General features: G+C 42.4%; 1 protein-coding gene across 1 annotated transcript; it reads left to right on the top strand.

The window, feature by feature from the left end:
* The first annotated feature begins 4,559 nt into the window (after positions 1-4,559).
* stmn2b (stathmin 2b) lies at positions 4,560-14,710 on the top strand. The gene is made up of 5 exons (XM_085791644.1): positions 4,560-4,749; positions 10,633-10,728; positions 10,837-11,009; positions 11,627-11,818; positions 12,781-14,710. The coding sequence occupies exons 1-5, from the start codon at positions 4,731-4,733 to the stop codon at positions 12,838-12,840; spliced, it is 540 nt and encodes a 179-aa protein (XP_085647770.1). The 5' UTR covers positions 4,560-4,730; the 3' UTR covers positions 12,841-14,710.
* The last annotated feature ends 202 nt before the right edge of the window (positions 14,711-14,912 follow it).

The following is a 14,912-nucleotide window of genomic DNA, read 5'->3' as shown; positions in this document are numbered from 1 at the left end:
CCTAATTAAAGATGTCAGTCAAGTTTGAACATCAAACAATATTGATAGTAGAATAGGCCTACAACAATTGATCAGACAAAAGACAATGAAGCACATGAAGACCAATTTTATGTTGAACCACCCCTTACTGTAATACTTTGAGCATCTACCTGCCCAAGGCATAAGCGAACTAAGCGCCTGCTTAGGGCCCCCCAAGAGCAATTAACAACAACATCAACAACAAATAAATAGCCTAAAATTTTTTTTTTGCATATATGAGTAATGATTTCTATATGATCAAAGATATATTATTGTACAAAAACCACAATTTTATGGCAATAGAGTGCTGCTGCTGATGTAGCTGCCTACTGCCTCTCTTTAAATGTCAAAGCTCCGCTGTACATACTCAGACATTTTTGGGGGCAGGTGCTCAGTGAAAAATAAGGGCACTTTGTGCGGCACGTGGAACGGCGTGAGATTTTAAATAAGACAAACATTTTAGGCACATGTTGCACATAATTGCATATTTATTTAATTGAAGTGGATTTAGCATTTCTGCCGAACAGTTGTGTATGAACTTAGCATTTCAAGCTTATGCTTGACATTTATTTTGCAGAAAACAACAACAGTGTTTGTTTTCCCCTGTCATCACTCCTATAGGGAAAGGATTTGAAAGACCAGTAGACATAGGCCTACTGTATGACAACAGCATTAAAACCTGTTCCATTGTGCAGGCCTATAGAGTCACACATGAGTAGACAGGCCACCTCTAGAATACAGCTGATTGCACTACATGTTTCTAATGCACATTTATCTTGACATTAGAAATGTGTAAACTCAGCACCAAGCACCTTTGTTACAGGTGATACATGTCTATGTACACGTGCATATGAGTACTGATTTTGAATCAAACAGAGACACCCAAAGATTCACATCCCTTCAGGCTTTTGAAAAAATAGTATAAAATCAGCTAAATGTAGCAGTTTACTTCAAAATGGTTAAAATATATTGCTGCTGAATAAATCTGCAACATGTGATGTGCATTTTTTGGGGGGAAATATGGCTCCTGATATAATAGTCTGTAGACATCATCATCATTCAACTTTTTCACATGGTCTGGTGTTAAAAAAAGCAAACTAAAAATCACAAAAACAATTGAGAATCGTTTTGAATCGAGAATCGACTTTGAATTGAATCATGACCCTAAGAATTGGAATCAAATCGAATCCTGAGACACCCAAAGATTCCCACACCTAGTTTATATGGCCTATATGGGTCATATTTAAAGTGCCTCTGTACTGGACTGTATTATACTGAACATTATGTCTTATGCATAGCTACAACTAAAACATTTTTTGTATGACTTACGTTTCATATGAAATCAAAGAGAGATTGGGAAACACCTACCATTGGTTGGCCATCCTGTCATGAATCACTAACGTCTAGACAGGAGCTTTATGTGACATGTGTCACATTCATGATCTGCAGATGTCACACATACACTAAGTGGCTGTGGTCACATTAGAGAAATCTACAGATTGTTGCATTTCAGTAGAACAGATGTGTCGTGAATTCCAGTTGGGTGGTGGTTGGCTTCATGTCATTGTTCATGTAGCCTATACATTGAGCTGTGTGTAAGTCACGTATCACTTGGATGTGAACTGTTTCAATTTTAATTAAGAGAATGTGGTTTAGCTGCCTGATGGAAGCAAATCTGTGAGAACCGTTGTCTATGGAAACATCTGCCTTTTTTGAGGGGAGTCTCTTTTTAACCAGAGCACAGGCTGTGGCTCAACCCTCAACCACAATTGAAACAGACTTAAAAATCATGTCTCTGTCAGCACATGCAGTGGTGGTAGCAACAGGTGTGTGTGTGTGTGTGTGTGTGTGTGTGTGTGTGTGTGTGTGTGTGTGTGTGTGTGTGTGTGTGTGTGTGTGTGTGTGTGTGTGTGTGTGTGTGTGTGTCTGCAAACTCTGAATGGGAATGTGGAATGTTTATCATAAGAGAAACACACATTTCAGGACCCTGACTTGTATCATCAGATAGATCAGATGCTGTAGAATAAAAGGTTGGCTATAGGCTGACAATATAATCATAGAAAGCTGAAAATCTCAGGTTATGTCTGTTCTAATTATTGAGCAGTGTAAAGCTCAAGCATGTCGGAGCCTCCCATTAATATCTGAAAGCACAGCTATCAAGATACAGATGAGAATAGGGCAGAAGTAGCGGAAGAAGAATGTGTGGCCTGAAAGAGGCTCATGGTGAAGCAGAGGAAGCAACCTAACCCTTTGAAAGGCTGGTCAAGGCCAAAAGATTTTACTCACGAGACCAGTTTCATACACTCCAGCCATTCTTGCCATTACAATTATAGGAACATCAGTCAGTACTAAATGTGCTTTTTTAGGTGAAGCAAATGTTGTCTGTTCCTTTTATTGACAATAAACAACTGACGATAGGATAATAGAGCCACAATGAGTTATAGTAGGTGTGTGAATGATCAACAATCAATATTATTAGAAATAGAGGGGCCCAAAATCAAATTTTGCTTAGGGCCCCATAGAGGCTCGGGCCGGCTGATCATCTCGCCTAATACTTCAAGTAGGCTAATAGGCCTCATTATAGATTTTGAATTCATATTTATTGACTGTTGGTGTTTTATTTACATCTTTCCACCAAGTCTGTAATTGCTCTGTAAAACACTTTTAGGGTTGGTTCTTTTTAATTCAGTTTGTTCAATTGCGCTGCACTGTAATATTTTAATGTATGTTTTAATCCACTGCACTGAGTTTTATCTTTGGTGAGGAACTTTGTAAAAAAAAAAAAGTTTTTGAAAAGTGTCAAATAGCCTACAGTTTTTTTTTCTCTCCATGCAATTCTTTTACCTATATCAGTTGCCCCTGACATTCATGTAAAGTTTTGAATAAACAGAAGCAACCCTAACTGCTTTGTTATCAATGCAAACAAAGGATGTTTGATAAGGAGTGTCACTTGCTTTGGTGTGGACTAGTGTGGCACTTCATGTTGTTCACTCAGTCCTGGAGTTGGAGATCATAGACTATGCTAAGAATTTAAAATTGGTACGAATGTGCTGGAAATTTGTGAATAAAATAGAACAAGAGTTGCTGATTGTCCGTTGAATGTATGTTGACTACTAGACTGTATGTTGTTGTAGGGTAGTTTCTCTGAAGCCACATTCCTCCAGTTCCTGCAATTGAGATTTGCTGCCATCTAGTGATCGCTGCTTTCATTATCCCACCCATTTATTTGGTATGGAGGCTATGATTTGACACTAGTATTTTTTTCCCCCAGCAATTAAGAGATGAGAACTGGTATGATTTGACCCATGGATTTAGGAGGATGGATTATATCGGAGGCTATTGGTGTCATTTACATGGACTATATAAAGACTTGGCACTTGGTTGTTCTGCTTCAGTCTCCCTGGAATAGCATCATTTTACATGACTTGCAAGGAACTATCAAACCCAAATGTTATGAAAATGTTCAATATATAAATAAATATATAATTGTAATAAAGTATCCTCCATCTTATTGTCCTTTCAAAAATTCCCCCGGTTTCAGCACCATGGACAGAGTTTGTGTACCTGGTCATGGCCACAGAAACAAAGAGGGAAACACCCTCCATGTTAGCCTTCAAAGCAGAGCCTGAACTCTCCAGAATAAGAGGACATCGGTTTGTCAGGGCTTTAGCTAGCAGAGGGGCGTCAAGGGACTATGGTAGCCAGTATGGTCTAAGAGGCACATAAACGCTCATTACAGAGCCAGTGTCAAGCCAATCAGGTCACATGTTAAGACTTCCTGTTATCAACTTCAAAATAAAGCATTATAAATGATGATGCAACTTGTAATTACCGGTATGTGTTTTAGAGAATAAAGCGATACTGGATGTCATTATGTCAAAACTAAATTAATTAAACAAGGAAGATGATAAACAAATTATAGTCAGTAAGGAAAAAGCCGTTAGATCAGTGGTTTGGGAAGGAAATTGAATAACAGGGCAATGAATCTGTCTGTTTTCCAGCTGCAAGATGAGGTGTCTAGAACAAAATCACCCTAATTCATAGCCCAGGCTAATGAAAAACCCTTAAGTTCAATGATTTACTATATCCTTCTTTATCTATAGGCTATGAATGTTATGGTAGGCTACTATAGTCCAGGACACATATTTGACTTGTTCTTCTGTACCGATGGCTCAGAGCTGGACGTGGACTCAAGTACAGACTGCATTGAAACTTGGAAATTGGAGACAAGATTGTTTTCTTAGTCTTAGTGCATGTGTGATGTAACTAAGCATAAAGCCATGGTTTCATTCACTTAACCATCAAACCCAAAGCTAACATGCTTACTTGGATAATTACAAAACTGATCATTAATCGGACATATTGCAGAATGATTTTCTGTCAACTAATCAACTAGTAGTTGCAGTTCATTTCAAAGTGGGTAATTATGCCATTACCTACATTTAACTGTGTCACTTCACGTCCTCATGATGGCACATTAGCACTATTCATGCTTTTATTTTGAAAGTAATGCCTGCATACTTCCGCTGTGGGTCTAGTTATTTCCCGCGGACTTCACGCAGCTCTTTCCAGACCACCAGGCGCACCAGCAGCCCCAGTCTCTGCTGACTCAGTGCCTTACCAGCAGTCCCTCCACCCCGAGATACAGCATCCAGAAACCGACGCACACTCCTCCGGTCAACCCGCCCCGGCACCACCGTTACTACAGAAAAATGGCTAAGACCGCAATCGGTGAGTTTTTCACTTGTTATCATTAGATTTTTATTTAATTTTTTTTTTTAAGATCTTTTTTTCTTAGATAGCGGCTTCGCAGGTTTGATGATGCTGAGAGGCTGTGGCGACACCCATGGCACAAAAGGATGCTGAGGGTTTGGTGGGAGGGAGCGGCCAAACTCCTTTTGCAAGTCACTTCTGAAAAACCGAAGTTGCAAAAATGAAGAAGCATTTAATCTTTAAATCATATTTAGGAAATAGAGTTTATTCACCTACATATAAATAGATGCTGATCACAATTAGCCAGGTTGTGATTCAGATCATCAACCATCATGGGTGAGGTGACGCATTTTTTTTATTTTTTTATTTTTTTATTTTAATCCACTTAAAAGCCAGCGGATTAAAAGAGCAAGAATCATAAAAGCCGATGTTTTCCCCCCTCCCTCCTTCACAGCAGCATTTTGTCGATGCCTGGCTGCCGCACCTGCCCCTCACAGCCTGACTCAGAGCCGTGCAGCATAATGCAGCGCCAGCGACCCCACCCAACATCTCGGCTCCCTTCAAAGCCAGTCAGCCAGCCAGCCAGCCGCTCTCCAGGGTGGCAAATATTTCACCGTGACAAATCCTCCTCATCAAAAAGAGAGAGAAAAAACTGGGCCATCTTATGTAGCTGTTCAGTAAAAGCCAGTTGAAGTGATTTTTTTTGTGGGTGACCGCTAAAGGCATGAATGAGAGAGAGGAGAGAGAGAGAGAGAGGGAGGGAGGGAGGGAGGGAGAGAAGACAGAGCATCCTCCTTATCCAGAATTGCTTTGCAGTGGAGGGAGGAATTTACGACTGGCGATGAAAATGAATGTCGTCTCAGGCATATCAGCCTCCAATCCTGTTAGGACGGTTATTGATTGTAAATGTAGGCCTATTATGTTCAATAACTGCATTATTATCAGGCCTCAAATAGGGGCTTTACGGCATTTTGGTGGGATATATGGAGAAATAAAAATGAGTGCATGTTATGGCAGCTGGAAGGCCTTGTATTTGTGTCAATCCATGAATTTCCATATCAAGGGAGGAACCTTCCAGGCCTATAAACACTAGATGTGACCTGTAGGCTTTATGTAAAAGAAGTAAAGGGAAATCATAATTGTGTTTGTTTTAAGGGGTGTAGTGTGTGTGTGTGTCCAGTCAAGGGGATAGTGTGTTTGCTTTCTGGTTGACTGGGCACTTGATGGATGGAGGGACATGCAGACAGACAGCAGTACGGATAAGGGTAAGGCATGGTGTCTGGACACCGGCATCCAAACCCTGACTGTTATATTTATTCCCCTCTCCTCATCCTCCTCCTCCTCCTCCTCCTCCTCCTCCTCTTTTCCTCCATGATTTGAGCTGTGGACAGGCAGGATGGGATGGGCAGGAGCAGACAGCAGGGAGAAAGCAGTCACCATGCCAGTCAGCACTCGGCAGGTCGTCGAGTTCATTCAGACTTCATTTTATTTACGCAAACGTGAGCGCTCTTGATATTGTAGAACACACATGAGGAATTTAATTCATGTGTCATAGATAGATGAACATTTTACTGCGGCATTAAGCGCAGAATAAATAGCACTATGCGGGTTTATTTGGGGGGATTTGAGGATAGTATTAAATAGAGACGGGCTCTGCGCTAAAAAAAAATGGATCAACATTTCCCCTAATAAACTAATGCTCAGAACCACTCCCGTGTGCATTTAGACCTCTAAGCACTTCTCCTGATCCTTATCATGCAGTCTTGTCATATCCAATTAGGTGTGGTCATTCAGCCAAGGCCCTAAAATCAATTCCTTTGTGCACAGAAACAGAAGCAGCTTGGACAACAATACCATCAATTTTAGGCAAATAGTTATAGTCCAAATCCAGCTATATTTCTCATCTTAACATCTCTGTCACTATTGTCATCATGGGCCATATGCATAACGCTCCAAAGTCCCATAATTCACCCTGATTTATCACCCACTCCCATCGATCAATGCAGCACACCCTCATTACTGGTTCGGATGACTGTTGCTCCTAGAGAGGCCGAGAGGAAGAGGTGACATCAATCCAGCAGTGATGGTAACACCATATGCTCATGGTCTGTTTGTCACCAGTGAACATCAACATCTGGATAAGACACTCCAGACGTTTCAGCATTACATCTTACAGTTATCTCTGCACCATGGACATGTGGCCTGGATTTTGTGACACAAAAATCATTGTGCAATTTGGATTTACTGATCTACAGCTGATTGATTAGTCAATGAGGGGAAATTTAACAGGTAATGATTTTGAGATTGCTTAATCATTCAAGTCGTTTCTCAAGCAAAGTAGAAGTCTTATGTGATAATGAACAGAATATTTTTTTGATTTCTGGACTGATTGTCAGACAAAACAAGACATTTTAGGACACAACACTAAGTTTATGGAAACTGTGATAGGTATTTTTGATTTGATATGAAGCAAAATAAAGGAAATCAGTGAAAAGAAATTTAGCTTGTATCCTTATTGGGCAGATACATGGTACAGTTCTGCAAAAGCTTAGCACTTATGAATCGAACGACTGAACCTGCCCTTCATCACCATGGGTGCCATAACATTTTCTTTAATAGCCGATTTTAATGCAGTAATACCTTCATAATTTTATGATTGCATTGTTGTCGGGTGGCCCTGTAAAGGGCCTGCATGCACCTAAGGCAGATGCCAAGCCCATGCTGCTGTGGAGCTATAGATCTGAGAAGGGCAATAAAAGCTGCACCTCACAGGGTCATATTTTGTGGGTTGGTCTTAACAGGCAGTTTGCTCATAGCCTTTTTCAACATTCTCTCTCATATATATATATATTTCACTTTGTGCCTTTTTGCCCAAAGTCACTCTATTCTTCGAGCACCAATCTCGGTTTAAATTTTTTATAACGCTGGTGTTTTTAAGACAAGATGAAGGCAGGGAGGAAGAATGTGGTTGAGGGAAATAAAGCAGGAAAAGTACCAAACAGAGGTGTGGCAGTTTGTGCCAATGCAGAATTGCAGCTCCCAAGAGATGCAGAGTGTGTGGGTGAAAAATAGCAAAACAGAGTAAGATGGAGAGAGGATGGGAGTGAGAGGGAGAATACATAGCAACAGATGAACCGGGGGCTTGGAGATGCAGAAGGTGGTGGGGGGAGAAGAGGGGTGCCTGCGGGGGAGGAGGGACAGAAGATATTGATGATCTGTACTCTTTGGCTGATGGATTGAAAAAGGAAGTGCAGTTTGCTGGCTGTGTGTCTGTGGTCGGGACAGGAGGAGCAGCTCTCTGAGAGCGAGGATGGAGAGCTGACTGGTTGAAACCAGCCTGCTTGAATGGAGCGGAAGCTTTAAAGCGGTGTCATCCCTGTCTGACGTTAGATTGTTTCATCGCGTACGCTCATTTTGAGAGGAAGAAAAACACGTAGGACAAAGTGGGACAACATTTCTGAACAGACATATTTGGACTTCTCCTGACAAAAGATGCCATCTAGGATCATTTATCACTTTTATGAGTGTCAGGGAATGAGCTTATTACCACTGCGGTTACAGGAGAAAAAGATATTTTCTCTCTGGGGTAATAAACTTGCAATATCATATTTTTGCAGAGTAGAGAATCTCATATTTTTTTGATTAAGGATATAAAAGCAATATCTCTGAGGCTCTGAGTTAGACAGTTACAGCTCAGTTTAAATCACAGTGAATGCTTATATCCTCCAAGATAACAAAGAAATAATATTTCCTCCAATATAGACACAGTAAAACATCTTGCATACTTCAAATAAATCTAAACAAACAGCATAGAGGTACAACTCTTAAATTTATCAACTACTCAATCAGCAATACAATTAATTTGCACGGTCATTCTCAAAAAAGACAATAAAAAATATTCCTGAAGAGAGAAAAAGCTGCAACAAGAGCTTGGCAACCACTAACCAAGAATCAGATCTGCTCAGTAAGCACTTAACCCAAATTACGTGCTCCACTGGATTGTTAACTGTTTGAGTCTTGTGCTGTCAAGTGGGGGTGTGTGTGTGGGAGAAAATGGCTGCTGGGGTCTTGACATATACACAGCCTCTAATGAGTGTGTGACAACCCTCCAAAAGCTCTCCTCTCCCCCTCTTGTCAGCAGAAATGGTGCGGCCCACTAATTACAAATGAAAGTGCCATCCACCTGAGGTGGCTGCGTCCATTAGGCCGTTCCTGGGGGCAGGAGATGGCGGCTTTAAGTCCCACTGGGAGCTGCCCCCCTTTTCACTGAATCTTAATCCTCCTGTCTGTGGTTTCTGTTTATATCAGGAAGGTGTTAGCATGTTTATGAGCCCCACCCAAACACCCAAGCCTTTCCACCCTCCCTCTCTTGCTCTCTTGCTTTCCACCCAATCTTTCAGCATTGACGCTCCTTTCATCTGAGAAAACATCTCTTACTTTTCAGTTTCTCTACCCGAATCCACCTTTATCTCCTTTCCAACTCAACCCCTCTCTCCTTTCTTCTGTTTTTTTCCACCCCTTCCATGCTCTCACCCTCTCCCACTTCCTCCTCGGGGAAGGGGTTAACAAGGCCATCAGAGAGTAGTGAGAGCTACATCTGAGAGTTGATCACATTACTGTGGCGTCTGCCAGTCTGCAGGGCAGAAAGCGAGACACAGGGAGGAGAAGAAGAGGGAGTGAGTGGGGAATAAGAGTAAGGAAGAGGATTTGGATTAATCACTCTCAACACTGTACCCCACCATGGAGAGGCTCTTTCACAGTAAATCTCATTTCTGGCTTTGCAGCTGTAAGCCTTCTGCAAATCATGAATCAATGTGGCACATTTCAGCCCTGCAGGCCTTGTGTGCTCTAGGTGATGAATTATGCCATACTATGACAGTTGGCATGCAAATCTGCACCGTGAGGCAGTGTACCTTGACAGAACACGGCAGCCATGTGCAAAAGCAGAATATTTCACAAGCTGCAGTGTGTTGCAGATATTTTTTGCCGTTCTCCCTGCAGGGACTTGAGGCTCATATTACAAAGTAGTAGCAGCCAAATACACAGGAATAAAAAAAAAAATCAAGGTGAGACAAGGTTGGTTGTTCCTTTCTTTTTCTTTTTTTTTTTTGCTGTCTGCCCTTTGGAGCACTTTGTCCCGCCCTCTTGAGCAGGTTGCACGTTGCCAAGTACAGCCAGTGTGATTTGGTGCCAGCTTTGCTTCAGCGTTATTAACTTTTTGGACCATAAATGGACCATGGGATGGACAGTCATATTGCTGTGTTATGCTGATAAGCTAAATCCTCGGTTATTAGTCTGTGTATACATAAGCTGCAGTCAGAAAGTGATAAGAAACAGCCCAAAGATTGTTCCAGCATCAAACTCCAAACCCTCTTTGCTTTTCAAATTACCTGAAAAGTGCAAACTAATCTCTGATGGGTTTTTTTTAAGGAGTTAGTCGGAGAATGGCTGAGAGGCAATAGGGCGTTGGTCTGGCTACGTTAATAAATAATAGACTGAAATGAAAAGCATAGCTAATGATGTGTGGCGAATCCTGTGGGGAGGCAGCATCTTGGCTGGTGGGGAAATTAGGCCAAGTAAGGACACATCCATCCCGCTCCCCTCGCGGTGCAGCGAAAACAAAGGCCACAAAATCTCCAAGAAACCTAGGGCAGTTCGGCTTCAGCAGACAGCCTTTGATGAGGTTTTCTTTTTGAAAAGGATGCAATGAATAATTATTCTTCAAAAAAAAAAAGTCTTGATCAAGGACCTCCTGTGGAGGTGGAAGTAGGTTAATGATGTTTCATCTTTTTGTATGTTAGTGGGTTAATGATGTCTCATCTTTGAACATGTATGCTGGCAGTTGCAGCTGTAAGTGTGCGACAAACTAACACACGGACGTCTTTCTGTTTACTCCCTCAGCTTACAAAGAGAAGATGAAGGAGATTTCAGTTCTCTCTCTCATCTGCTCCTGTCTGTATCCTGAGACCCGCAAAAACATCATGGGTGACTTTGACGGTATGTGGTGTAATAACTCCTTTCATATTCCTCACGTTCGAATAAAGAGTGACAAAGAGCTAACGGTGGCTTTCTTTATTTGTTTCTCATTGATGCGCGCACACGCAGACATGGACATCAAGCCCATTAACAAGCGAGCCTCAGGCCAGGCCTTTGAGGTCATCCTGAAGCCGTCCTCCCCCGTGTCTGATTCTGCCCACTGCATCACCAACCCCCCGAAGAGGGACCTCTCCCTGGAGGACATCCAGAAGAAACTGGAGGCAGCTGAGGACCGAAGGAGAGTAAGGATGTTTCCAGTCATTGTCATTGTGCTCAGCTGCCAAATGTCAGATTGTTTCAGTTTTTCTTTCGCGATACCAACACACAGCTGTTATATAACCTACCACGTTTACACAATATTACTGGAATGGTTGACTTCTCAGGACGTCTAATTTGATGTGTGGTTGTTTGGTCAATTGTGCGTCACATAGACTACTGATACTGCCACGAAAAATCTAACCTGACACCGGCTAATTCCTGCGTATCATTGATCCGAACCGTCAATACAGGCAGTCCCCCATCTGGCAAATCCAGCAACCCACCAACAAATCAATCACCCAATCAATGGCATAGATTTTATAACACCAGATGTCCAATACTGTAGGTCAATATACAGTCCGTTATAGATAAGTTGGAGAATATGCCGGGAGAAGATGACGGACGTAGGGAGAAAATTCTGTTGCATCTATATATTTAACGTGTTGAACCACCTCTGAGTCATGCTTCAATTTGAGGAAAAATCGATGACTAATATTTTTTAAATCCCTGTCTTGCTATCGACACCTTTCTCCCTGACTCATTTTCTCTGCTGCCTGCCCCCTTCCTCCCTCTCCTCCTCCTCTCCCTCCTCCTCCTCCAGTCCCAGGAGGCACAGGTACTTCGGGCCCTGGCAGAGAAACGGGAGCACGAGCGTGAAGTGCTGCTGAAGGCCATGGAGGAGAACAGCAACTTCAGCCGCATGGCCGAGGAGAAGCTCCAGCTGAAGATGGAGCAGATCGAGGAGAACCGGATGGCCTACCTGGCTGCCATGATGGAGCGCCTGCAGGAGAAGGTGAGGAGGAGCACAATTCAAGATCCACTGAGGTTATAAACCCAAGTCCCATCTCCTTTATTCAATTTGACCTAGTTAAAAAAAAAAAATCTTATTTAATTATTTAGCTGGTAAATTATGTAACATTAGGTTGAGTTTGTAAATCCTTCTTTTAAGCCTTTTTACCATGCTGCAACATATTAATATTCTCAAACTGTATAATTCGTTTGTCTTATAAACAACAAGGCTAGAAGTCTGTGATTTACAAAATCATGAGATATTAACATCACAAACTGAGACAATTTTAGATGCTAAACAACATTTTGACTGACAATCCTTTGTAAATATATTCAACCACATCAGTTAGTGGTGTTCACATCATTTAGAATGAGAGGGAAACATCTCACTATGTTTAAAATAATTAACACTACGGAATCAGTGATTTAGTGTTTAATTTAGATGTTTTCTAATCTTAGGGACATATCATTTGTGAATTTTAATTAAAATCTTCCCACTTAACATAATTAATTTCAACATATGCTTGATTTGATATGTCGACCATATTTCACTACTGCCAGTCCGTGTCACTCTGAAGAGTCATGCGTCAGATTTGTTGGTTGTGGTAGCTGCACATGCGACAGCTGCAGTGGATTTGAATATGCAGTAACAACTGTGACCTGATGAAGATGGGGGGGACAGATGGGAGGAGAGAAAGAAACGTTTTTGAAAAAGTGACACGCATGAAAAAATTATGAGGAAAAAGACAAGAGAGATGAGCGCAAGGACGGCCGGTACATCTGGAAGCACTGAGGGGTTTGACAAAGACATAGGTGCAGTCCAGTGCCTGGAGGGCAGGAGAGACAGGGGGGGACAGGCAGAAAATGAAAATGAAGGAAGACGTCACTGCAAATGTCAAAGAGGAGAAATGGTGCAGTGAGCAAAGAAAAAAAAAATCCTGAATCTGTGTGTTTGTGTGTTTCCAGGAGAGGCATGCTCAGGAGGTGCGCAGGAACAAGGAAATAAGAGAAGAGTTGACAGCGTGAGAAGCCCCAACTGGTTCTACATCCCACCTCTAACCCCCCCCCCCCCCCCCCATCACCACCACTCCCCCGACCCTGAGGAACACCCCCTCCCCTCCCTCTTCCCTCCTTCGTTCCCCCTCACCACTACCTTATCCCACATTTCCCCACCTACGCCATACTCCCCCCTTCCCCTCCTCCGTCCACCCATACTACTATGAAACTACCACAGCCTGAGACACCACCCTCCAGACAGCGGGAGGTTCAAACGGGGTTGGGGGTGGAAAACAAAAAAGCGAAAATGATTTGCAAAAAAAAGAAACAAAAACAAAGAAAGAAAATTAATGTCTCCCACCCACTCTTCCCAAAAAAAAAGAATGTTTTTGCTCTTGTTTCAAAATGAGAAGAAAAAAATCAAATTGACAAGTGACAGTGGGTATTGGTTTTTTGTAAATACTTCTTTTTTTGTTATATACAGTACGATACAAGCAGCAAAAGTATTGATTGCAGTGTGCCATTTTTATATATAAGTTTCCTCTCCCTGCATATATATGGATGTAATAATTTGTTCATTTTCATGTTTTTTTCTGTTCGTTCATTTCAGCCTGAGAATCTTTTTTTTTCTCTTGTGTGGTAACAGGCTTAGGTGTTTGTTGTGAGTTTGCCAGCTAGCTGATGTTCGCTGTGACTGCTTGCGTCCTCCCATGCGCCGCATCCTGGCTCCCTCCCCTCGCCCCCCCCCCCGTCCCTTCAAGTGGGCACTTACTCATTTGACCCCCTCACATCTGGAAACAAAAAAAAAGGAAAAATTGGAAGTGCGTTTGGTGATTTTCCATCCAGTTTATGCCAATGTTCCAATTAGCGAGGGACGTGCGCAGGAAAGAGTTGGCATCCGGGGGAAGAGGGGGACAGTTTGCGTTTTGGTGGTGGACCGCAAGCCGTCGCTGCACATCCACTCCTGTGAGGTAGATGGTGACTGTACCACAGGAGAACACTATAGCATTTAATGAGCCCATTTTCATCCTCCTTCCCTCCGTCTGCAGCCTCTTCATCTCTCCACATACTATATACATACTGTAGAAGCACTCACTCACACGCTCTCCACATGGGCAGGCATTTAGCCAATCACAGCACAGAGCTCAGGAGGAGCTCGCTAAAAACTCTGTCCATCTGGCACCGGAAAGCTCAAATAACATCCCTGACCAATGGCGGGCCTCTTATATTCCTAAAAAAAACAAACTTCCAAATCACATTTCAATCACATATTACTGTAAAATAAGGCACGGCTGAGGGTAAAGTGCATCCTAAGAAAGCACCTGAGTTCAGACTTGTTACTGTGAATCTTAGCACTGGAGACAATACAAATAATTTCCACCTTCCTCCATTTCATAGAGGCTAGAGTAGTGCTCGACATCATGGGCACCTACTGGAACCATTGCACTTCACTCCTCGACACTGTAAATGCCACTGAACGGCTGGCACGAGAAAGATATTTAAGCCATAACAGGTATCACTGCAACAATGATTCATGAACACAGTATTTCCATCTGTAAAAGGTGTATATGAGTGTATTAAAGTATCAGAGTAACCAGGGGTGTTGAAGCCTGAGGTTGAACCCTGTCGGTCACACACGCACGGTTGGCCCATAGGTGTGTGCGTGAGTGTGTGTGTGTGTGTATTTCAGAAAGGGCGGGTCGATAAACCAAACGTTTGTGCCATGTGAAGTAGAAACCAACACCGTCACAGTGTGTAACAACTGATCACCACAGACAGTGACTATCCTGCCTGCCTATCTCTCTCTCTCTCCTCTGTCCATTTGTGTGTTTCCCCCTCTCCACATATATCTTTGTGAGCAAGCAGTGGTTAATAAAGATTTGGGGTTCAGTGAATGAAACTGGTTTGGAGAGTCGTTATTTTAGAGATGACACCGACAAAAGCAACTGTAACTCATATTGTTCATAATGATTCATTTAGCTCTTTTCAGGGCACTGGCCATTGTTGACAGCAGCTCACTGTTTGTTGGCTGACTGACCCACTTCAGTGATGCAGAGTCATTGTTATAGTATTAATTACACCTGTGCCTCCCCTGCTATGAC

This window comes from Trachurus japonicus, chromosome 11, assembly GCF_045865225.1.
Source record: "Trachurus japonicus isolate A0001 chromosome 11, Traja_1.0".
NCBI classification, from domain to species: domain Eukaryota; kingdom Metazoa; phylum Chordata; class Actinopteri; order Carangiformes; family Carangidae; genus Trachurus; species Trachurus japonicus.
This window is presented reverse-complemented; position numbering and strand designations above follow the sequence as displayed.

Excerpts from the sequence above, each read along its gene's own strand:
- stmn2b (XM_085791644.1), top strand. Across the intron at positions 11,010-11,626 it reads CAGCTGAGGACCGAAGGAGA|TCCCAGGAGGCACAGGTACT; the intron begins GTAAGGATGTTT and ends CTCCTCCTCCAG. Across the intron at positions 11,819-12,780 it reads TGGAGCGCCTGCAGGAGAAG|GAGAGGCATGCTCAGGAGGT; the intron begins GTGAGGAGGAGC and ends GTGTGTTTCCAG.